This window comes from Odontesthes bonariensis, chromosome 12 (genome assembly GCF_027942865.1).
Source record: "Odontesthes bonariensis isolate fOdoBon6 chromosome 12, fOdoBon6.hap1, whole genome shotgun sequence".
NCBI classification, from domain to species: domain Eukaryota; kingdom Metazoa; phylum Chordata; class Actinopteri; order Atheriniformes; family Atherinopsidae; genus Odontesthes; species Odontesthes bonariensis.
In genome coordinates, this window is record NC_134517.1 from 24,476,831 (window position 1) to 24,503,009 (window position 26,179).

At 39.7% G+C, this 26,179-nt stretch overlaps 1 protein-coding gene across 1 annotated transcript; it reads right to left on the minus strand.

Moving 5' to 3' along the window:
- Positions 1 to 1,354: 1,354 nt before the first annotated feature.
- On the minus strand, positions 1,355 to 13,539 carry snx4 (sorting nexin 4). The gene is made up of 14 exons (XM_075479821.1): positions 13,399 to 13,539; positions 12,664 to 12,788; positions 12,016 to 12,157; positions 11,701 to 11,850; positions 11,121 to 11,168; positions 10,883 to 10,938; positions 10,616 to 10,688; positions 10,148 to 10,209; positions 9,636 to 9,701; positions 9,381 to 9,470; positions 8,879 to 8,978; positions 3,464 to 3,609; positions 2,988 to 3,102; positions 1,355 to 2,867 (listed from the first exon to the last, which is right to left on the minus strand). The coding sequence occupies exons 1-14, from the start codon at positions 13,492 to 13,494 to the stop codon at positions 2,820 to 2,822; spliced, it is 1,317 nt and encodes a 438-aa protein (XP_075335936.1). The 5' UTR covers positions 13,495 to 13,539; the 3' UTR covers positions 1,355 to 2,819.
- Positions 13,540 to 26,179: the final 12,640 nt, after the last annotated feature.

Genomic DNA, 26,179 nt, shown 5'->3' on the forward strand with positions numbered 1-26,179 from the left:
ATTGTTGCAAATATGTCCTTATTGATAAAAAAAACAAAACAAAAAACAGGACAAAATGAGAGCAGATGGGTGGGAGTCCAAGACTGACGAGATCTACACCGAGATCTCTAAAACTGAAAGATACCATAAGTCATTTAAAAGCACTCTCTTAGACGCAGCACAATTCCACTTAAACATCCCCATATATCCTAGAAAATGTACATATTCGTGTAATATTTATATAGTTTATACCACTTTCTGTAATATACTAATATATATGAATGGAAATTACACATTTCTGAGGAGGAAAGAGAATTACAGACCTTTTCGGTGTAAGGCTTTCGTCTGCTTTAGTGTGGAATTAATGTTTGGTTTCCATTTAAGAAAACCACACGAGCTCGTGCCTAACCAACCACTAGGTGAGTCCAGATGAGGACATGTTTTCTTTACCATGCCATTTTTCTTTCTTTCATTGAGCCCGTTTTTTCGCATTTATTCAAACTGACATGTTTGGACTCCAACCGGTAGGTGGCGCCTTTCAGTCCTACCTTTCATCTTAGCACCTTAAACTATCTCTTACTCTATGAGGGCGTTCCAAATCCCCACGACACTCCCTGTCGTGCTGGGCGAACACAAAATATTTAAACATTTGAACAGTATCTTGAGGCCATTTATTTCGGATAATGGCAGTTTCAGTCCTCCAAATAGCTCAACAATGCTTCACTTTAGCTCGTGGATTGAAAACGAAGATGCTATTTTAAACAATTTACTACCAACAAGAGCGCACAAAAGGAGAAAAAGAAGTACAAAAAACCCCCCAAAAAACTTTTACAGGGGCAATTAACATGAAACTGACTTTTCATTAATGGATTGTGGATATCAGTAGTATTACCCTCTTAAACCCCACAAATCCATTTGGATAGAGGTTTAATCACTACTTTAAGGACATAATTGTTACCACACCTTGTAATAACAGCATTAATGATTTTTTTTTTCAAAATCACAAGAAGCTACTGCATGTCTTCTGTGACAGCAGATTATGCTAAAGCAACATCAACCATCATGTGACCAGTAGTGTAAACACAGACACACCCATCTCATTTTCCTCCAACACCAGGTGTCACGTAAAGAGGCCACTCCTGACACAGGCTGTGTGTCGTTTGCACACAAATGATTTGCAAATTTCCGACCTTTAAACTTCGCCAAGTAAAAAGCCAATGTCTCTGAGTCCCTCAGCCACAGCAGCAACACGTTGGAAACAAACATCCCTGCAGGAGAAACCAACTCCGACTGCGATGTAAAACCAGCAGGTACATTTCATGCTGGTTTTCACCCATCTGTATACACAACATTCGGTGCAAAACATGCCACAAAATGGTTCAAAAAGATGTTTATTAGAGTTTTAGCACGATCATTTTATTTGACACATGTACTATAAAAATGTAAATTAAAGCCTCCATTTGAGATTATTTCAGTAAATTGATAATTTTTTTGCGAAAAAAAAAAAAAAAAAAAACACAAAAAAACCCAACAACATAGGATTAACTCATCTCAGCACAACATTCAGATGTCAAACCCATTTGGCACCAACGTTTCTCCGTAGACTAATGAAAAAGGAAGCTATAGCTGCCTGTCTATTGTTAATCGAATTAATCGATACATTTCTGACACTTCGGTCACTACTTTCCACAGAACATCAGAAAAGTTTACTCAGCCAATAAAGCTCGGCAGCTAAGAGGAGGCTGAGCAATGAATCTGCACGTGTTGCTTTTGAAAACTTAGGTTGCACCCGGTAGATAAAGGGCTTATTCAATGGAGTAAACACTGAATCAGAATAGTGCGAGACTTCCTGGCTGCACTGACTCACAGCTTTTTTTTTTTTTCAGTTTGACAGGCCAAATCAGCATCAATTACCTTATCTACCAAGTTCATCAGCCTTACTCTCTCTACCTGTAATCTGTACTTCAAAAGTACTTGGTCATCAGCTTCTTGGTCGCCTAACAATCGATAGTGCAGCAGAGATTTACGTCAGTGTGGTTTATTAAAAAAGACAAAAAGAAATGTAATGGCTCTCTGAAGGACAATTCGTGATGCATGTTTAGTTAAACGTTCAGCTAATATGTGAGTTGGGGCCGTCCACTAACGACATCTTCCAGCTTTAGGATGTTAATGCAGATTTGTGATTTCTACCAATGAACCCAAATAAGCACAAACAAATGCGAGAAGCTGCTAAATAGTTATATCAAAGCAAGTATTTCACCTCCCGTTCTTCAGACAGTTGTCAGTGTTGTCAATTGAGATCCAACTGAAAGCAGATACCACAGTTCAATGAAAGGAACTCTTAAACGAGTTGCATGGATGTGCAGCTTCTCATGATTCGATTTTAAAGAGCAACCTGCCGTGCATCTCCTTTTATTTAGGATGAGAAACAAAAGTAAGAATTAAAACACTCTGAATTCCAAATCATTATTATTAATGGTGAATTTTCTGCTTGGACATGCCGTCAACTGTGTAAGGATGAGAGCTTAAAATGCGCACTGGCTGCAGTAGAAAAGGTTATATCCACAGGATGAGAGGCTCCGTTAAGACACTTGAATTTAAAAAAAGTGTTAAATTCGTTAAATATTGCATTTAATTGGTCTGACAAATTAATGTGTGTACAAGACAGAAAAAACGAGAGAAAAGTTGAAAGAACGTAATTATCAGTCACACTGCAAACAAGGTGGAGCCGGTGTTGGGCTGCTCTCTCTCCCCAGTATAATAAGTGGAGGATGGTCCCAGTCTGTACAATCGGAGAGGCTTCTGTTTTGGTGCAGAGAGCGATTGGCATTTGAAGTGGCTCACATTTTGTTGAAACACTCCTTGGCGTTGGACCAAACCTGGATTCCCTGAAATGGTGAAAAAAAAAAAAAAATCACAAGATTACAACCAAATTAGGAGTGGAGATGCTCAAGAATTAATGTTATCAATCGTTGGAGATTGAAAAAAACAAAAACGTAAACCCACACCTTCTTACACATGCCGATCTGCATAATGGCATAGCTGATTAGTGCTTCCCGTAAATCTTTGTCCTTCTGCTCCTTAAAATGCTCAATGTCGTCCCAAGCTGTTCGCACAAACTCTCTGATGACAAAAACCACACACACACACACAAGCTTTTGTTAGTCTTTAGAACAGACGAGTTACGAGGAAGTAGAAACTAAAACAATGCAGCACTTGTTATGTTCCTTACTTAATCATGTGCAAGTTCCTGCTTTTCATATAGACACATGTGGCTTATTTCCCCCCGTAACGAGGGAAAAGTATCACTTATGCTGATTTAATCAAACACTGCACCGAACTGTCACTGTGGGACGCGTGAGAAATGATTCCAACTACAAACAAGTAGCTCCAACTCCACCGACTGGATACGTATGCTCCGAAGATATGATTTTTAATCTGTATTACTGTAAATTGAAAGAGTTGATCTTGGTCTTTGGCTTACTGGCACTCAGCATTCTTCTCCTTAAGCAATTCCTCTCCCTCCTGGATACTCTGTTCCAAGGCTGCTATCCGGCTCTCCCTCTGTTCCTGGCTCTCTTGGCCAAATAATTTACTGGTCATTCCCTTTAGAGAAAAGATTCGCACTGTCTGCACACACAAACACACACACACACACACAGACAGACACATTAACAGATTACCAACCTATATGGATGACTACACAACAGTGTAATTTTAACACTCTGATTTCTAATGTGACACCATTTACGAACATACCATTTTCAAGCAATACTCTACAAGTACTAAATTCATGGATGAGTGTGTATCATGATTTGATGGCAGCTGATTTATCATTAGGTAACACGCATCCCTCCTATCAACTCTTTTAAACAACAGAGCATTTTCTTGGTTATTGGGAGAAATTTACAAGCTTAGAAATACATAGTTCTCTTGTAGTATAACATATGTGGCATTTTATGAAATACAAATCATAAAAAAAAAAAAAGAAGCTAAATCATTTATATTATAAATTATAATAAATTTAATCAAAGGTATGGCGCAGAGCGGACCACTGTTCAAATTCTTTAGGGCGGATACGGGTGTGCTCTGTAACACTTTATTTTCTCAATGGCAGCCATCGAAGTGCATATGCAGCACAACTCAACAAACTCACAAGACGGTCAGTTGTACAGACAGTTATATAGTCAAGTTATACTTGGTTGGAAGAAACGCCTGTGAAGCCAATAGACACAAAGACATCCAAGAACAGCTGACATTGTGTGTTTCTGTATTCCCTAAACTGCACTATACAATGTTGCAGTTTTGTTGAGACTTTGGCAGCAAAGTTGTATATTGAAAAAAAAAAAAAAAAAAGAAATCTTCATTTTAGATAGTGTTTCAGGTTTTTACTATTGTTTTTGTAAAATTATTTTTCAATTCAATTCAATTCAATTCAATTCAAAAATACTTTATTTAAACCCAGAGGGAAATTAAATGTTGATGTAACTCAATTAAATCAAGGAGTTATTATAGATGCTGATGGCTGTGGGCAGGAAAGATTTCCTGTAGCGGTCCGTTTTGCATCCAAACTGAAGAAGCCTTTGACTGAAGAGACTCTGTTTTCCGATAACAGTCTCATGGAGAGGATGTTCAGGGTTGTCCATAATTCTCTTGATTTTATGCAAAATCCTTCTTTGCATTATTGTCTCCAGAGGTTCCACAGTCGTCCCCAGAACAGAACCAGCCTTCCTTATCAGGTTGTTGAGTCTTTTTAGGTCCCTGGTTCTGATGCTGCTGCCCCAACAGATGACGCAAGAGGAAATGACGCTCTCAACAACAGACTTGTAGAATATCTGCAACATCTTGTTGCAAACCTTGAAGGACCTTAGCTTCCTCAAGAAGTACAGTCTGCTCTGTCCTTTCTTGTAGATGGCTTCACTGTTGTGTCTCCAGTCCAGTCTGTTGTCCAGATGAACACCAAGGTATTTATATTCCTCAACCACCTCCACTTCTTCTCCCATGATGGAAACAGGGTTTGATCTGACCCTGTTTCTCCTGAAATCTACAATCATCTCCTTTGTTTTGTTAACATTCAAGACGAGATGATTGTTCCCACACCATGCCACAAAGCGGTCCACCAGCTCTCTGTACTCAGCTTCTTGTCCATCTCTGATACACCCGACAACTGCAGAGTCATCTGAATATTTCTGTAGATGACAGGAGTCTGACTTGTACTGGAAGTCTGAAGTGTACAGAGTGAAAAGGAATGGTGAGAGTACAGTCCCCTGTGGTGCTCCTGTGCTGCTGATCACCTGGTTAGACACACAATTCTTCAGTCTGACAAACTGTGGTCTGTTTGTCAGGTAGTCATTAATCCAGGTGATTGTTGAGGCCTCCACCTGAGTCTTCTGGAGTTTCAGACGAAGCAGATCAGGCTGGATTGTGTTAAATGCACTGGAGAAATCAAAGAACATGATCCTCACAGTGCTGCCTGCTTTGTCCAGATGACAGTGGGTTTGTTGAAGCAGGTTTATTATAGCGTCTTCAACTCCAACTCCATGGCGATAAGCAAACTGCAGGGGGTCCTGATATGTGCTGGTTTGCTTACACAGGTGGGTCAACAGGAGTCTCTCCAGGACCTTCATGATGTGGGATGTCAGGGCAACAGGTCTGTAGTCATTGATGACTGAAGGATGAGTTTTCTTTGGTACCGGAACCAGACAGGATGTCTTCCACAACAGTGGTACCTTCTCTTGGGTCAAGCTAAGGTTGAAAAGGTGTTGCAGAATCCCAAAGAGCTGCTCTGCACAGGCCTTCAGGACTCGGGGGCTGACACCATCTGGACCTGCAGCCTTGTTCCGGTTCAGTCTCTCCAACTGCCTCTTCACCTGACTTCTAGAAACAGAAAAGTGGGAGGGGGAGGCAAATGGGACAGCAGCATCTCCTGATTTGGTTGAAGACAAACTAGTGGAAGCAGAAGAATCCATGACTGAGGTGGAGGTGGAGATGTTACAGGAAAGCTGTGGGTCAGAGGAGGGTGGGATGTCTCTTTGGCTGGGAACAGGAGGGGAGGATGGTGAGCTTGTTCCTGAACTGAACCTGTTGAAGAATGTGTTCAGCTCATTTGCTCTGTCCACACTTCCATCCATCCGATCCTCCCTCTGCTTGAGGCCTGTGATCTTCCTGTGGTCATTCCTGACCACACATCTCTGATATTGTTCCTCTGCAGTTTACTCTCAAGCTTCTTTCTATACACCTCCTTGCTCTCTCTGATCTTGACTTTGAGCTGCTTCTGTATACTCCTCAGTAACTCCCTGTCTCGCTCCCTAAAGGCTCTTTTTTTCTTGTTCAATAGTTCCTTTAGCTCACTGGTGATCCAGGGTTTGTTATTAGGGAAGCATCTCACTGTTCTGGTGGGGATAGTGTTGTCCACACAGAAGTTTATATAGTCAGTCACACACTCAGTCATGGCATTAATGTCCTCTCCATGTGGCTTACAAAGAGAAATCCAATCGGTTGCATCAAAACAACCCTGTAAGGCTTCTTCAGCTTCCTGTGACCACTTTCTAACAGTCCTTTTTGTGACAGGTAGTCTCTGGACAAGGGGTTTATATGCTGAACAGAGGTTGTGATCTGATTTACCCAGGGGAGGTCTTGATTTGGAAATGTATGAATCCTTGACATTTGTGTAAAAGAAATCCAATGTCTTGTTTTCTCTGGTAGAGCAGCTGACAAACTGTTGAAAAGTTGGCAGTGTAGCAGAGAGTGAGGCATGATTAAAATCACCAGATATTGCCACAAAAGAATTGGGGTGTTGTGTCTGTATCTTAGCAACAACGGAACTGATGACATCACATGCAGTGTCGGCAACAGCTGAGGGTGGAATGTAAACAGCCACCAAAACAACACTGGTGAACTCTCTTGGCAAATAATATGGACGAAAACTTACTGCCAATAGTTCAATGTCAGGACTGCAGAGACGACTCTTCACAGTAACATGTCCTGGGTGACACCATCTGTTGTTGACAAGTACTGCCAATCCACCCCCTTTCCTTTTCCTGCTACTCTTTAAATCTCGATCTGCTCGTACAGTCAGGAAGCCCGGCAGAGAGACGCTGGAGTCGGGGATATGATCCTGCAGCCATGTCTCAGTAAAACACATAATGCTACATTCGCGATATTCTTGCTGAGTCCTTGTCAAGGCTAGAAGTTCATCCAACTTGTTAGCTAACGATCTTACATTGCCCATGATGACGGATGGCAGAGATGGTTTGAACTTCTTCTTTCTTTCTCTCCTCTTTGCTCCTGCTCTGCATCCACGACGCCTCCTTTTCAATTCCAGTGGGATTTCTGGCTTCAGTTGTCGAATTATTTCTGCTTTTCCAATGTTAATCAGCTGCTCCCTGTTGTAAACCACCTTGTTGCTATGGTTATGCATCATAACAAAACAGTAAAATATACAAAAGTATTGGGGAAAAAAAATCAATCCAGCTGCACAGCATCCAAGGCAGGAAAGAACAGTTGTCCAAAAAATGCAATTTCTTCCAAGAAATAACAGGAATGAAATTTAGAAAAAAGAAAAATCTCAATGTGAGGTACAGAGCTACTCCAACGTGCTGCCACCCTCAGCAGCGCATTCTAGAACGCATTCTATGGGAAGGTATCTGTGTAAACAGACGCATCTTTTAAAAAATGGATATTCATTCAGCCATCTCATTAAAAGAAAAGGATAGAAGCAAATAAGGAAAGAAAGAAAGAAAGATAGATTTAAACAACGGAACAATCTGGCTTTAAACCGCAGACATAAAAGGACGAAGGAATAAATAATAACTCAATTTTTTAAATTTCAGCAGCAATTCTTGCTGACGTCTAAAATGTGGAGAAAGTAAAACGGGAATGTTATAAAAGCCAAACGTAAAGGTACAAAATGGAACAAGTCAAGACAGAAATCTTCTTTTAAAGTAGAACACACACACAAAATAAGCTAAAAAAAAAAATGGGCAGAAGATAAGAGTCAATGTTTGTGACCAACCAAAGGAAACTGCCTGAATGAAATAAAAGTTATAGAGAAGCAGTCATGGTCTTTGGATGATTGAACGAAAGTGATATCCACTAATGAATAACCAGCCTGCAGGAGATGCTGGAACTTTAGTTTGATGCAGTGTAAAAGTGACTCCCCAAAGACAATAAACAAATTTCCTGTCATTATTGATATGAGGCTTTTGGATGTCAGGTTGAGGCCCAGGGGAGCTAGCAGCCATTACCTCTACAGTAAATGTACAAGTGTACGTTGAGAATTGGGACGCTTTTTTAATTCAGTCAATAGAATGGAGGTTTGGTGACGCTGAGGTCCTTTTTCAGGATAATTACACGTCTCACCACAGAACAAAAAATACTTTTCTTCAGTAAACACACACATCAACTCACTGGAATTTAAGGTAGAAGGACAAAAGGTCTATTACAGGCTCCACCCTGCAAAGCTGATCGGTCAACAGCTAGAGTACCAAATACAGTAGTACCGTAGTACAAAATGGGATCTTTTTTTGGGTTCGATTCAGAAATTTTTTCCAGAAAAAAGTGTAATTCGTTTTAAACAATTTTCTTCCTTTTTAAAAGAGTTGTAGGTACGTTTTTTTTTTTTTTTTACAAAGCCAGAACTGTCAGCTCTTAATTAAAAGAGATTTGTGTCATAACTGTGATTTTTACGGATTTATTTTTCTTTGTTCAACGAAATGAAACAGCTGACTGAACATCATCCAGGAATGCCAATATATTTTTTCACCAGGGTTTCTACACTGAATACACGCTGTGGGTTTCCCACATGCCAACAGCAACCCGAATAAAAACCCGAAGTTTTTAAAACGTCATGGAAACGCGTGTCAGAAAGGAAAAGCTAACGAGTGTAAGGCCACATTACCCCAGTTGCCAGCTCTTCACTCTGTTGTTTCTTGGAAATGAGATCCTGAGCTGCCATCTCCAACTCGTACTGGATCAAGTCATGTTTCCGACAAACTGACCTTAACACACAGAACAAATGTTGCAATATAACCTTTTGTCAGGCATCACGAACACGTAAACATGTTAGAGAGGATGTTGTCAGATTAAAACTGTTCTTCCTAATTATTGAGAAGGTTTAGGGATTAAAACAGGCTCCTTAGAAATGTTGCATTACATAATTTTGCAAAAGATCTCACAGCCTAAATATCATCTCTCACTCTGTAGCAAACTTTTATGGGTCTGAAATAAAGAAACAAAAGTATAATCTGCTGCATTTGTTATGTAGAAATTCCACAAGAATGACTTCATTAAAGACGGGAAAAAACAAAAAAATAAGAAATAAACGATGAATAAACACTGAGGAGTACTCCGTGACAGTAGCTTTTGGATGTACGTTTCTCTCCTGCAAACATTTCATTTACCTGACCGCCTCAGTGTAGAAGAGGTATTCCTTCAGTTGGTCAGCATAGTGCTCTTCTTCCTCCAGAATGTCATCTATCGATGCAGCATACCTAAGCACATACACACGGTCATATTTACAGATGAACAAATGCAAAACGGACATTATGAGTGCGCGTGTGTTGATATATTTATCAGTAACACAGATAAAGTGTCGGCTGAAGTGTAAGCTACATAAGAGGGCGCTCCGTGATCTATAGTGTCATTCGTCTACTTACGTGTCCATGTGGTGGCCAGCACTCTGAAGTCCATCTCCCATCTCTTTTTCTATTGCACTCCATTCACTGGAGACAGTAAGATTCAGGCACACGTTGAATTCGAAATTCTCTCCGTTCAGTCCACACAAACACACATATATCCACACATCCTAAAACGTGCATAACAGCACTCAAAAGACAGAATTCTGCTGTCTTTGCTCAATCGTGAATAAAATATTTTCCCCTCGCTGCTAATTTCTTTAATCGTTGTTGTTCTATTGGTGCAGCATCTCAAGAATAAAGATGGCATCTTCGTGGAAAAAAGAACTTCGCTGTAAACCCTGCTGAAACTTAATGAATATTGTTTACAATGACATACGTGAAATTAAGTGGCTCAAATAAATGTCTTTCTCATTTAAACGTAAGGCTCGTAAATGTATTATTTCCCTTAAACATATAGCTTTTTTTTTTTTTTTTAAATCCGTAAATCACGACTTTATCTATGTCATCACAATCCAACAACCATTTCTTACCTGAAAACTCTGCCATAGTTCCCGTGGACTTTGTAAACTCCATACAGTCTGTCTGCTACTCGCTGGAATAACAGAAATCAAATGACTCATCAGCAACACATAGTTTTCTCTCCTTGAGGCTCTCCTTGAGTATTTCAATTAATAATATTTAACTCAACAGATGGCCGAAAAATAGTGATCCAACAGAACATCTTACAGAATAAACCTGGATTATCAACAAATGTGGGCATGGTGTGTGTCCAAGAAATAGAAAAAGAAAACAAAAACAAAGAAGATTTAGCAAGCCAGAAGTCTTTTTTTTTTCCTTAGTGGTAAACAGATCGACATCAGTGCATTTTTAGCATGTAGCCCAAAGTCATTTGGATACTCAACAAAATATGCAAAAAACAAAAGCCTAAACGAAACTGAAGTCAAGTCCGTATGGAGTGTAAAACGTGAGCTGGTGTGTTAGCACGTCCTCAAACTTACCGCTCTCACCCTGAGTAACTGAGAGATGACCGTGTTCAACTCATCACTGTAGTGTTTCAGTGCTGTGAATCGCCTGGGAAACACAACAAACAGGTCATTAGGTGATTCATTCTAGAAACAAATTTTGTATTCCAGTTGGTGTTGAACGAGGATATGTTAGCTCTGAGCATCTAGTAGATATAATTGAGATGAGTGCTTATGGCTTTCACAATCATACACCTCGCAAAATGTTCAAATAAGGCACACATATTTCTGTTTGACACCTACTTGTCAGGGTTCTTCACTCTAAACATGGCATTTAAAGACTTTAGTCTTGAGTCCACCTGGCAGGGAGCAGAGTTAATCATATTTTACATTAGGCATATACAAAATCTATGAAGCTGTGCTTTTGATACATCTATGTTTAAGTTAATGACAACATTCTGAGTGAAGAAATTCAGCAAGAAGTTGTTGATAGATGTCTGTAAAACATTTAAGTGAAGGTTCGAAGCACAATTCACCGTACCTTGTCCTGGAAACCTGTTTCCAGAACTGCGTCCCTCCATCCTTTCTCCTGAGGACATTCAATGGACAGAGAGGGATATCAACCATACTGTGTAAAAAATAGGATCTTCCAGATGACAATAACATGATGACAAAAACACCGAAAGGGGCTAAACTGGGTTAAGTTACTTGCTCCAGGCTAAGATGAAATACAAATCCAGAGGTTACGTTTTGAGGTCTCAAATGGCAAGACTCAATAAAAGGTAGATTTTATCTTGAAAAAATTAAGCAGGGAGACAATCAATTGATCCCTAAAAGTAGAAGATATAACGCAAATTAGAAAAAATTAGCTGGTAGATACAAAGAAACCCAGTTCAACATCCATTTTGACATGGCAGAGTGTTATACAGTGCCTTCAAACCAAAGCTTAATCTGAATCCCACAGCAACAGCCTCCCTCCAGGGCAGCATATTGCATTGCTTTTCTATAAAACTCCTCTTAATTTGATATGTCACTTATACAGTAAACGTGCAGGTTTGTTCATATCGATGTATGGCAGTAGCCTCCAAGGGGACAGCTTCATTTTTAGTTCGGCTACTAACCTCTGTGAGAAAAAGGAAGAAGATTTTGTCATTGGAAAGGACAGGATGTGAGGCAACACGCAAGAGAAAGTTTTCCAGGCCAACTCTTCGTCGCTCAACAAAGTCTGGGTCGAGGTTGTCTGCTGAAAGCTTGTGCCACACAAACTCAGCCTAAAAGACACATGATAAGGGGAGCAGACAAAATTACGAACGGGAAAAATACAAAGCTGCACATCAGCTGCTGCAGTGAAGCAAAGCTTTATTGCAATCAATCAATTCCATATTATGGATCTTGTTGTATGAATAAGTATATGTTGTCGCTCATGTGTCACTCACTCTTTTTTCTGGCAGTGGGGGGATGATGATATAGGGATAGGTGACCAGGAGGTACGTTCTGAGCAGCTCAAACTCACTGTAGCGCCTCCACAAAGTGTCAGGTGCAGCCGGCATACCGCCCTCTGGGACAGATTCAGCTGGACTGCAGGCAGAAGAATGGGAACAGAAGTCTTGTTACATTAGGGCGAGTTCAAAACAGCCCAAATCAAAGGAAAAATAAACTGTAATTGCAATGTTTCCAACTGCATTTTCAGTGTAAGGGCAGCAAAAATGGTTAGATGTGTCAAACGATTATCAGACATTTGACCCAATTGTTATTGGCACAGTCTGCAAGACAAACACTGATCTGATCCAAGTTAAACAGTTTGTGTTCTTCATGTGGGTGTCTGTATGTGTCTGTGGGTGTCAAATAAAATAAATATCACAGCTGAAAACAGCAGGTCAAGCTATGAAACACAGTAAAGACAAAAGGCTCATGAAGAAAGCAAATACATCAATAAATCTAAATGATCCCACTTCACTCCCCCTACTGATCTGCAGTTTTCTGCAGCACCATATTAGGTTATTTAGATATGCAGCCACTATAATATCAGGTGAGTGCATAAAGAATCAGCTGATGGCAACAACACACTCCAGTTTATGACCTACCGTATTTCTATGAGGTAGACAGTGTAGATTTCTTGCATATTAACCGTGTTCTTCCCCGTCCTCTTCTCTGCCTCTGCCACACTGATCTCCATTTTTCTCAACAGGGCCGTGCCCCTTTCCACCATCTACAAACCGGAGGGACGAGTCACAAATATAAGCAAGAGAATCCCAAAGAGTAAACACATTATTATATTTGCTGCTGAAGGAACTGTGCACAGGGTGACAAAAAGGCGTGAGCAAGTCACAAGGCAAACATTTATTTACCAACCAGCAAACAGCTAACCACGAACGAAAACTGCTGTTATTCCAAACTAAAATTGGTCTTTCGTTCATGATAATACGTACATCGCGGCTCAACATACGAGACAGAGAGACGAATGAGGCTCACACAAAGTAAACAAAACTTAGGTTTGGCGTTCCGACTTGCTAACTAGCAAGCTAACAGCAGAAGTAAAGTGTATATCATTTTTTTTGAGCGACTGCGTGCAAAAGCGCTTGGATTTATTTCGCAACTTTAACGTTGAAATGATGAATTAATCGCTAAATTCATCAGCGAAGCCAATTGATATTTCATGAAAGTCCAGCTGCTTTTCGAAGAAACAGGGACCCTCCGCTGCTAAATGCAACTGTAACGCAACTAGCTAACTTAGACCGTGTTAAGGAGGCTTTTTTAAGAGAATACGGGCTTAATAAACTTCAAACATATCTGCAACAGGGAATACAACAAAATACAACCGTGTTTATGATATTGTTCTCTGATTCCGCTGAGGTGATGTCGGTGTTGCCAATCACGGCTACCTCTTCGCTGCTTCCAGAGTCTGCCATGATCATCTGACTTCCGAGCTGCTGCTGTCAGCTGAGCTGGCAGTGCAGATGCCACTGCGTTGCGCATGCGCAATTCAGTACGAGGGCTGAGATCACTGGAATCAGTGACTGCTTGTTTTTTTTTCTCTCCTTTTATTTGAACAAATGAACAAATAATTATTAAAATGAAGGTGCCGTGAATAATAATCCTCAAGAGTGAAATCGATATAGTTTTTATCTAGTCAATCATTTTAAATAGATAGATAAATTTAGATTCCAAACATGGCTTTCAAGCAAAAATAGCTGAACGCAACAACGTTTTAATCACAGCCTTGTTGGTGTGCAGGCGTCCCAGTAAAACTGATGCAACTTTCAAGCAGTTTAACAAAGTTTCTGCAAGTCCACATGCAGCTCCACTGCCCTGCATTGCATAGTTTGCGTCAACTTTCTTTGGCAAGGCTGACATCTACCGGTGGGATTGGGATTAGTGTGATGATTTTTTTTTTTTTTTTTCTGCTTTAGCGCAAGGTTCGTGCTGCTTCATTTATTTAATTATTTTTATATATAATTGTGGAGATTTTGGAAACTATTTTGAGCCTCAAGTATGTTATTTGCTCGTTACCAGCTGATGAAAAGTGAAGAGAAAAGATACATGATATTTAACATTTGTGTGCTGACGGATGCGGACCAAAAAAACCGATGGACGGTTCAGACAGTTTATTAATATATCTTGACATATATTGCATTTTTTGATGGTCTTTAGGAAAATAAAATCTCAAATAAAAAACGTGTCATACCTAATGAGTTTCATCACTGTGGTGATATTCTTTGGTTCTTATTTTTTCCTTTTTTTTCTCCTTTCTTTTTTTTTTGGTGGATGTTGGGGACTCAGATCTGTTTAAGTAGAATGTGGTATGCCTCAGGCTAGTAAACAGCACAGAAACATGGCACTGTAGTTCCTGTGGTCACACTGTTGTGCAGTGTTTAATGTTTAAAGGGAAGGGTGGGGCAGCATTTAGTAAGGAAGCATTTTATATAATGCCACTGGGCATGGAGTTGGGTGTTGGAGTGTTGTGGGATGTGGGATGTTGGCTGGATGAGAAAGAGAGATGGGCTGAAAGTGAAAAGAAGAGAAAAGGTACAAAACTCAAACCAATCAACAATTGTCATTAAATGTAAATGGATCAATGGCATACACGCACCAGGTACAGACTGGGATGGAAGGGGTAATGGTGGGATGTGGTTTCAGGCAGCAGTGTGTCCGGAAACCCAAAGCTTGCGCTGTGACCAGCCGTTGTCTCAGCAACTGCATAGTTACCATTCTTTCCTGCCACCGACCTCAAATCAGCCACCACCACTTCCTGTCCGCACACATGGGCATTCATACATATATACTGACACACACAAACCTCTGGTCATATTTGGCGGCCTATAATTGGCTATTTGACAACTTTTTATAACAGTCTGACCAATGTTCTTAAACACTAAGCTAGGTACAGTGTGTGTGTGTTTGTGCCGTGTATGTGTTTGTTCCTGTCATGTCTATATTTAGAGGTTCTGAGTAAGCTGCTCACCTACCATAATTTAGAAATATGTATTATTCACCAAGACATGATACATCAAAATGCTTTGAATTGTATGAAATAAAATTCTAATCATATTGATGAACCAATCAATCAATACAAATAAATTGTTAGTATGACTTTTAGTATATTACCCTTTATGTAAGTTTAGTTTTAAGTCTTTTTAAAGAAACATGATTCATTTTGATGTTCTATTTATTGTCTGCAGTTAAAATGAATTGGTTATTTCCTTTGTTTGATATGTTTGATTTGTTTTTCTTCCATCAGTTAGTTTGTCTCTTGAACAGCAGAGGGAAGCATAAACCCAAAAAACAACAACAACTTAATAAACCCCAAAAGCAATAAGTGCTTCATCAGTGAACAACAATTTGACTATTAATAACTTTAACTCAGACATTTTGACATTTGACAACTGAAAGGCACGCATCTTAGCTTTATTTGTTATTCTGAGTGTGCATGGGCTCTGGGTTAGCCACTGTGCTGGATTGGTGACAGATAGTTTTTTTTTCAATGTGAAAGAAAACTCTTTCAACAGAAGAGAGCAACACTGGTTTTCCAGCAGCTGGCTGTCGTTGGCAGACATGTGCACCGATGGCTCTTGACAATCCAAACCAATACCCCTGTAGCTTAAGGTAATAGCTTAACATGGCAAAATGGCTGCACCTTCAAATAAGAAACTATGTTCAAACTGTTGATGACTGACCCTCAAGTATCTTTCCCAGGTTTTCACTGAACTTCTTGGATATTCCTATTATGATGAGGCTTAATCAAGAGTGAAGTTAAACAAACTCTTCCTATGTTGACAAAAGGAAGTTAGCAAAAGCAGTTAGTCAGGATCGCAAACACGAAATCAAGAGGTCTTGACATTTTGCAAGACATTTTGGGACTTCAAGCACCTCTGAATCGATAATCAATGTTCGAATGCTTAACTTTTTGTGCCTGTGAATATAGTTTTTTTTTCTTGGTTGATTTAAGAAATCTCACAATAACGAAAAAACTGTGTGCCAAGTTCTTTTTTTTTACAATTGTTAATAATATCACATATGTCTTGTATGTGGTGCACTCTTTCTACCACTGAAAAATAACAGTTTAAATCGTATTAGTATTGCATAGTTTATTTTGTGCAACTGTTTCAGATCAGATTGACACCTGTATGTGTTACACATATCTGAGACCCATTTCAGGCACTAAAATTAGCCACTGAATCTGGTTACTTCCCCTTATTATCATGTAATGCCTCATGTGTTGAAAAATTGCATCATGTTTATATTCAACTGAGGTTATTTTCCTTAGCCCAGATATCCACATTTTAGGAAGTTGCATTGTGTGATTATGTTTATGTATACACATACAGCATATAAGGCTCATAAGATCATAAAGACAAAGTCTCTGTGGTCAGTAGAAATGAATACACGTTTGTAACCTCTATTTCCCTCACCTGTATGTTGAGCCTGTCCTCCTCAAAAAAACGACCACATAGGTCGTTTGTACAAGCAGCGTGTTACGACTGCCTGTTACGTTTCAAACTTAAGCGACCTCTAGCGGTTGAGTAAATATCAACACTGCGGTGTCTCACGTGACCCGTCACCGTATATTAATTTTCGCGGGAGGAATTTCATTCAGAGCATTTCTTCATTGAACGTCGTAGCATTGGTAAGTCCAACAAGTTTGTATAGGGCTCGGGCACGTGACGTCACTACGTGAGCGGCGGCCATTCTGGAGGCTCAGAACTGCTTTGTTTACATTGTTTTCCACTGCGCGCAGACGTACTCCCGCCTGGTCTCGGAACTTTCTTCGTTGGTTTATCTATTTTACTTATTGTCTTTGCCACTATGGTCGCACGTTGCTGTGTCGTGGGGTGCAATAGCGTAAGCCGTGACAGGAATGGGGGGGAAATCGTAAATGGTTTATCTTTTTTTACCGGTTTCCTGCTTGGAGGCGCACCCACGGAGACCAAACAAAGCGTCGTCGACTAGCATGGATCGCTGCTGTAAGACGACCAAGCATAACTTTCCACTCAATCCCGGTGTCGATGAGAGTGTGTTCTCTGCATTTTCATTCTGGTAAGTTACAGACTTTTGAGTGCTGGGACTTTTGTGTGCTGAGGTAAAGATCCCCGCCTTCACAAGAGGACACTGTCAGTTGGAAGCAAGGGATGTCTCAATGGGTTAAAAGCGGAGGACAAATTCCGTGTGTATGCATGTATACATGACAATAAATCTGATCTTAATCTTAATCTTAATTTAATGTGGAAAATACAAGGAAAATTGCCCATCTCCAAATTCACATGGAAAGGGCGATTGGAACTGTCAGAAACAATACAGCTTTTTGTCAGCAAAAGTACCTATCAACATAGTTTTGCCATGCGAAGGTGAAGACAAAACATTCTTTGACAAGATTGTGTCTGTATGTTGTACTCTGACCACCATGAGCAGGAGTGTTGTGCAAAGTTGAAGTCGTCTGAAATAAATATGCTTTGAGATACAGCCAAGTGTGTGTGTTTCATTATTTATTTACAAGTAGAGTAACATGACAAAAGTGTCATTAGAATTGAAACTGTATAAGCACTGACACCACATACTATATACGCAATTATGTCCAAAAGGGTGAACTTATGCAGTAAATCTTCGTCGACAATCCATTCCTTGCTCGGTATTTCATAAGGGTCCAGTCCGTTTATAACGCCAATCTTCTGTATGTACCGATCTCTGGCTTCCTTCTGTAATGTATCCCGGTATATCCCACATCCTTTCTTCGATTTTAACATGCTTTTCTCTCACTGTTTGGTCCTTGATCTCCGTCTTGCCTTGGGTTTGTTTACGAGATTGTGCCTCCAATATGGCGACCATATCCCAGAATGCAACGCGTGTGCCCGAGCCCTATATTTAATTTAATTTGCTTATGTTTTATAGTAATTGATTATTGCAGCAATTCATATGTAGCTGAGTTTGTTTAGTTTGACGTTTTAGCTACAGATCAGGTCAGTGAATCAGTGAATTATATTAAAGGCATGTGATTTTACCAGTAAGAAGATAACGTTAGCTCACATGCTAATGTCCTAGCTAGTTAGCTTACATCTATACATATAATCCCTTACTGACCCTTCATCTGAAATAACTGTACATGCTAAATTGAAGGTGCCTTGCTCAAAACAGAATTTGTTTGTCCTATAAAACACTAACGTGACTGTTTTACTGCCCCCTTATTAGCAGAAGAACGTTACATACTGTAGATTAAATGAATGGTAAAGAGAAATTACTTTTAGCCAGTGGGGTTAAACTAAATTCTGTCAGCTGTGTAGGCATTTCTGTCCACAGGAAACAGAGTTATCCTACAGTATTTTTACAGTTTTTTGACTGACTTAAATTCTGTGAACCCATCGCTAAAAGGAGAAAAAAAAATTAAAAAATAAAAGAAAATTACAGGTGCAGCACTGGCTAGATTCTCCAATCAGTTGCACAGAATCAGGTTCATGTTCCTTGTTATTGCTGCTTTAATAGCCACACAGAACATGCATGATCCCCATTAGTGGTCAAGGACCAGTCTTTGACAGCTCGTAAACGCTTGATACAGAGTCTAAGTTTTTTGATAAAGGTACTTTCCTTTTAGCTTTTGTATACACCACGTATTCCCTTTAGACCTTTTTGTGATAATTTCCTTTGCATTTAGCTAAATGTTTATTTCAGTGGCATCAAATAGAAGACATGGTTGCAAATCTAATCCTAGTTATCTAGTTATCTAGTTATCTGCTACGACGTTCAATGAAGAAATGCTCTGAATGAAATTCCTCCCGCGAAAATTAATATACGGTGACGGGTCACGTGAGACACCGCAGTGTCGATATTTACTCAACCGCTAGAGGTCGCTTAACTTTGAAACGTAACAGGCAGTCGTAATACGCTGCTTGTACAAACGACCTATGTGGTCGTTTGAGTTGGAGGGCTTGTTGGTATTGTTCTACTGTTGCTTTTTGACAATGGTGCAATTCTCATGCTGTGTGTGTCCACTGGACCTGTATATACATACACTTGTATGAAATCCCAAACTGCAGTCTACTTAGGATTGCTTATAATTAAAGTTTGACAAATGATTATAATAAATCACCTTCATGAATTGTGTATCTCCTATTTTTCAAATTTTGTGATCCTTACTAACTTTAAGAATTTTATTTTTGCTTTGCAAAAAAATTATATAATTCTTATCCCCACTCGTACTCAGATCGATTACATTTCACATTAACAATTGGTAGCTCACATTTCTATCTTTGAGCCACTTGCGTAGAACTTGCACTAAATTGACATTGTTTTGAAACAGCTATTTTCTTGTGTCTTTTACACTTTATGATATTTACCTCTGGTTTGTCCTCTCCCATCCATCACCAGCTTACTGACAAATTAAGATATGTAAGTCTCATTGAACACTTCTCTGGATGACTCCCACTGCTTTGCATCAAGCTTGTACATGTGTGCACATTTACTATAGATGGGCACTTTGTGTAACGCACACACAGACGCACACATATGCAAGCGCACATGCAGAGTGTGAGCAATGCAGTATAATAAGTAGCGTGGCAGAAATGTGGTCAGCTTTGCCCCATGTCCAATCATTGAGAAGCCACATGAAGGCTTCTCGGTATTAAAGGACAAGCCTTGGTTGGCTGGGAGGGAATCTGTCATGCAACAAGAAAACTGTGTTTTTCACCCTTTTCCCCTCTTTCATGTCTTCTCTGTCTTTTTTTTTTTTTTTTACTCCCCTGTCCAAGTTCTGTCTCTTTCCGATTTTTCTCCCTTTCTCTCCCCCAGTTTTTTTCCCTTCTCTTTATTTCTTTCAATCTGTGGCACATTAGACTCAGTTGTAATATTCTCCAGCTTAAAATTCTTAGACCGCTGGAATGTTCCGTCAAAGAGGTGGGCGGACCTGGGGGGCGGGGCAGACCAACATAACCAATTAAGGAGGAGATTGAGGTAAGACAGACAGCTTCTAAATGGTGTAATAACAACCTACTAAAATGTAATTACAATGCAATAGCAATAGACACTTCTAATGACAGGATATATATGCCAACGTGATTTCCTAATTATGGCCTGGGCATAATGGGTGACTGTTAACATGGCGTGGAGATTATAGAGAGGTGTCTGCATGCAGAAATTCAACCACATGGAATTGTAACAGTGTTGAAGGGCATGATGGGCACTGAGATACGTTGGCATGGATCAGAGGTCCAGTGTTGCAGGTTGCATAGAAGTTTTTACTCAGTAAGTTAGTGTAAGCTTAAGTAAGTGAGTTCATCATGCAAGAACAGCTTAAGAAGCCATTTTTTCATTCATCCATTCATCTGTACACCCACTTACGCATTTTATTTGTCTGAGAAGAATGTTTTTTGACATCGATCCAACTTTTCCTGACATAGCATACCCATCCACAGTCCATCTATCTATCCATCTATCAGTCTGTTGTCCTTATGTCATCCATCCATCCATCCATCCATCCATCCATCCATCCATCCATCCATCCATCCATCCATGTCTAACAAGAGGAGTGGATGGTGGCGTCCATTATTACAGAGCATCCCAGAATAGAGTCTCGTTTTATTACAAGTCCCTCTGGTCGCCGTGGCTACCCAAATTACAGGCCAGCCTTCTCACACATAAAAAAGGTTGCGCTGCCGAAAACCAGCCACCTCAATAAAGGATGGATTAGAAAATCCTTTGCTTTTTTCCCTTCCTTTCCATTTTGAAAGGTTTTCAGTACATTTTTTTTCCCTCTGGTGTTTTGTTTTATGTTGGGGTGCAGCGGTCTTCTTCAGTGGTTCTGCTCCCCGACCCTGCGGCGGGAAAATACGCTCACTTGTGGGTTTCTGGGAAGGCAGCGGTGGACAAAACATCTGCTGGGAGCAAGATGTATGTAAGTGTGTGTGAGTGCACATGCAAGTGTCTATACGTGCGAGCATGTGCATGCAGGAACACAGATCTGGCATCCTGTTTGAGTTTACAAATCCATTTAAGTGATAGCAAAAAAGCAAGAAAATAGGCTTCTCAGGTTGCTTTATACTCTTGAAATACAGATTTAATGGTTTAATGTTAAGTTTAGCTTTTTAATGAAAGGCTATTGAAACTGCTGAAAGATACTTATACTTGCTGTACGTTTCCTCTTAAGCTCAACTAAGCTTTATATGAAGTATTTATCTTTTCATTGATTAGCCATAAACCAGATGCTGCCACAGTTTGAACAAGCAATAGGAGCTGAAGTTCCAATGCTTAACATTCAAAGCCAGTGATCAGCTTATGTTACTCGTTACCAGTCGTACCTGTCCAATAGCTAAATACTGCTGAATGTGTGTACTCATTGCAGTGTTGGGTACTTTGGGTTCTTGGTAATGTAGGATATTACAATAACATAGACAGGGAGATCTTTATTTGTTAAAAAAAAAAAAAATCTTTGGAGTTGCTGAAGTTGCCTGACAGAGGGGTGTCATGCACTGATCCTGGGATGAGTAGGGCCAGATAAGTATTAAACCCAGGCATTGTCTTTGAACAGGAAGTAGTTTAGGAGGAAAATAACATTTTATTCTCACAATGTTGTTTTAACCCAAAAGGACCCATGGTGACACAGGTGAGTTAAAGACCCTTTCCATTTAAAAAACAAACTTTTTACTGTGTTAATGTCTTCATGTTCTTTTCCCCAAAGACGTATCATGAAAACATGCAGCTTACCCTATCTCTGAGTATATCTGCCTCTGAACTCCAGAATTTTCCAGCATGTAGTTCAATTTTTTTTAAAAATTCCTTGGATTTCAGCCTGGAGCGAATCCATGTTGCTTGGCTCCAAGCTATCTGAAGCCCAATCAGCTTGTCACACTGAGACGCAAGGGAAAGCGATGACAGTTAGTGGTGTCTCCTAAAAAGCTGAGAGTAGAGCAAAAAACAACTCTGGAGGCTTTTATCATTGGGAAATGTGTTTCAGCTCTTCTGCCCACATGCTTTGGTAAGAGTTTAATTAAAAAAAAGAGGTTTTGCTGAGAATAGTTTATTCGTACCATGGATTGGTATTTCTTTCCTATTGGCAGTCATATAGACTGATTGTTCCTCCGATCACCTTCCAAGTTTTTTTTATGAAAGTGTGCCTCCTCCTCTTGTAAGAGATTAAGATTAAGATCAGATTTGTTGGTCATGCATACATGCATACACACGAAATTTGTCCTCCGCTTTTAACCCATCCAGGTTGGCACCTGTTGACACACACATGCACAGGATCACACACTCATAGAGACAGATGCCAACCTGGAGTGGTGGGCAGCCATTCACAGCGCCCGGGGAGCATGGGGGTGTGGTGCCTTGCTCAAGGGCACCTTGGCCGTGACAAGGAGGTGGACTGACACCCCTCCAGCTGTCAGTTCCACCAATCTTTTTTTTTAGTGGGAATCAAAACTGCCAACCTTCCAGTTATTGGACGACCGACTCTAACCACTGAGCCACGGCCGCCCCACGAGCTTTAAACATTAACTTCCAAAAAAAAGAACAAATTCTTCATTAGCTGAGATCACATCTCTGCTCTCTGTATCAAAATAACTTATTTTAATGCACAATGACTAGAGTGAAATAAAGCACTGCTGTTGAAGTCACTTTTTGATATTTTGCTCTGTTTACGCATTCTTGTACCTTTGTCTGTACTGTTATACTTCTTTCCTGATATCAGTTTCAAGCTGAAATACTACTCCTGTTGGCTCATAGATCATGACAATTTGTGATGGAAAATTCAACAATGTTAAACTCTACTTTCGACTTGAACAATATGCTGACATACTTTATTCAAATACACTTTGAACTACTATGCTGTGTATGGCCATGTTGAGCACACCCCTACTGAGATGTTTAGCAATATTATAGTCTACAAGGCATGGGAACATACATACTGTAAGCTCATAAACAATATGATAACTCAACAATATGAGAACTCTTTATCATGTGGCAACCCACCAGAAACAGGGCTGCGACCCATCTTTAGGTCCTACCCATCATAAAGAAGCCAGAGATTTACTGGAAGTGTGAACATGGTGTGCGATGAAAGGATGAGATGAGCTGTGTGTGTGTGTGTGGACGTCTTTGAGTGAGTGTGCTTCTTCACTGTATGCTATTATTATGTTGCTGTGGTTGTAATGATGTAAGATACTTGCGAGGGAGTAAACAAGAGCAGCACGCAATCCAACAACAGCATGTGAAGACATCGTGTTGGTTTCAAATAGTTAAGAAATCTTCATTGCCAAGATGAAATTTTTATACATGAAGATTTCTTGACACTTTTCCTCAGAAAAAAAACCCCGCAACTTTACTTTGGTGATAGATATGCTGGTAACTATATGTAAAACCCACCTCACTAACATATTTCTCATGATATATCAAATAGAATGCCTGCCATTAAATTTCATACAGACAATCATGGTCCCCAGAGGTTAAATGTTTTCCTCCAACACCACTGTAACATTGTTGAAGACAGCGCTCCTGTCCTATCACTTACTATAGAGAAACTAGAACCCATTAGCACATTTTTATGAAGTGAAATCAGCATTAAAATACAACTAATTCACACAGGTGTCTCGTTTGTGTTTTGTATGTTAGAAGAACCGAGTGGAACTCATTTAAATTTATTGAAAAATATCCAATAAATGTTCCAAGGGTACATTATCCTTTGTATATTTTAAGTCACTCTTTGATAGAGTTTTAGTAGTTGTTAAATGACAGTTTTGCAGAATTGGTTAATTAATCTTTAATTCCAGGATTTTGTGTTTAAATGCAATATCCAGCACCACAACACCGCCACAGGACTCCTTTTAATGCAAGGCAAGTACCGTCTGCTTGAATATTTGGACCGAACGTTTCCCAGTAGAGCATATCCAAATAATCACACTAACAAAATGTATAGTGAACATTTCTTGCCTGGGTAAACAACACAAACACACCAGACAACCACCTGATGTACAGGAAAACACATGCCCATTGTACGCACTTTAAGTCTGAGCCACATAGACAACAAACTAAGATGGTGACCTGACAAAATTCATCATTGGGGTTTTTAGATATTTGTACCACTGAGCTACTTTAATGCTGTTCAGTGGCCAGCCTTAACATTGTCAGTGATCCATAACTCTATCCCTTGTTTACAATAGGTCCTTTTTGGACTCATTTTGGTTGATATAATCTCCAGCATTCCAGGAAAACACTATAAGACCTGCCCTGATGGACTCTGACCTAATCATGCAACCATAAAGCGATAAACTCTGCTCTCCTACAAAATCTCTTGCCTTATCCATCCATAGCCCCCCTCCATCTTTCTCCTGCCTTGTCAATCAGCAGAAGCAGGAAAAAGTCATTAAATCTCTCTGTTAACCATATATGTAATTACAGTCTGCCTGTATGTTGCTAAATACGCCCCGGCGCTGGTCTGGTCTCCCTGGTCATGTTTTTTCCTCCCACCGGTCGTGTTTGAAGCCCTTATAATTGGCAGAGGCAGCGTGTCAGGATTAGAGGCTGCTGGTTTGAAACCTTGACACCCCTTTTTCCCCCTCACATGCCTTACCCCCAATTCAGGCTATCACAACGTTAAACCGTTGTGATACTGCTTGCATTGTGTTGTTGTTGGGACAAAAAACAGCAATATCATTCAAATCTAATATGTACAGTATTAGTTAATATCCATTATTCAAGCTGTTACCCATTAAAAGACTTTCATTTCATTACAGTCCACTCGACATCAACTGCAGTGCTCTGAATGAAAGCAGACACTTTTATCACTGATATAGGTCACAGCTTGTTTCCAGTATTTCTGATACCCCTCTCTTGTTTTTTTTATCTTTTTCTTTCCAAATGATTTGCTAAGTTAAAAAAGAAATATATATACATATTTACCACATTTCTTCATATATTAATATATCCCAAAAACCTTACTCAAATCTGTATGTGTATATATGAAAACGTGCCCAGTATCACATTGTTAAGTCTCTTAAGGGTTTCTTACAAGTGTTAATTAAGTCTGTGTATATTTGACTGGTGCCTGCAGGACGCCTGTGGTCAACTGTCTACCTCTCTCATCTCACTCTACAGTCCTCTTATTCAGAGCACCCCTCTATAAAAAGGCAGTCATTGAAAAAAAAAATCACCTTTTAGAAATGACAACTTATCGTTTTGAGTTTGGCTTCTAAAATCAGAATTTTGCGATTAAGTTGAATCATTTCATCTAAAAACCTAAAGTGTCTTCGCATGTATGAAGTTTCTGGTCACCCAGAAAGTTTATGCATGCAGCCAGTGAGACAGGCTACCCTTGTCTCACTGGCAGTGGTAAAACTCTTGTGGGTTTAGACAAATGAAGGTTGTTCAGGCCATCAAAGCATTTAAAGTTGAAATGATGGAGTTGAAGGTCAGTGATGTCAGCAAAGATGTTGACTTTGTCTGAGTCAGAGTAGTTACTGGTCAGTAGAGCCCCTAATTTCTCAGTCTGTCCGTCGCTACTTCTCAGTTTGTGTGTCTCTGTATTTCAGCCTCTTGTTTTCTCACTTCATCGCTCTCGGTTCTCTCTCAAAGATCTAACTGCTGCTGCCTTGCCATCCAGATCAAAGCACAAACTTGAGCCAGAAGTACGTACATTCATTCATAAATCCAAAAAAATCAATTACATCAAACTATATGCTCACTTATTATAAATGAATGGGTTATTTGGGTTTACATGTTCAGCTTTCACTTTACTTTGCCCTCACATAACTTCTCAAAACACTTATCAGACACTATAATATGCACTGATTTACAACACCAGGCAGTAATGGATAGCATGTGTTCCTGGCATTTTTTAGGGGTTTTAATTACAAAAATCTCAATTTTCGCAGGCCACATGATCACTTTTTTCTTTTTTAAATGAAACCGGTACATGTTAAAAGTTCATGTTAATGACCAGGAAATATGAGGCTTTGTGGTTCACTACACCAGCTATAATGCTGTTGCCATACTTTGTGTGTTCATACAAATGTTGGACCATGAGAGGGGTTCCACAGGCTTGTTAGAATTGCTATATATATGCTAGAATATAAGGAGTTCATTTAGCCTTTTAACACAAAGTCTAAACAGGAAAAAAGTGTATCATAT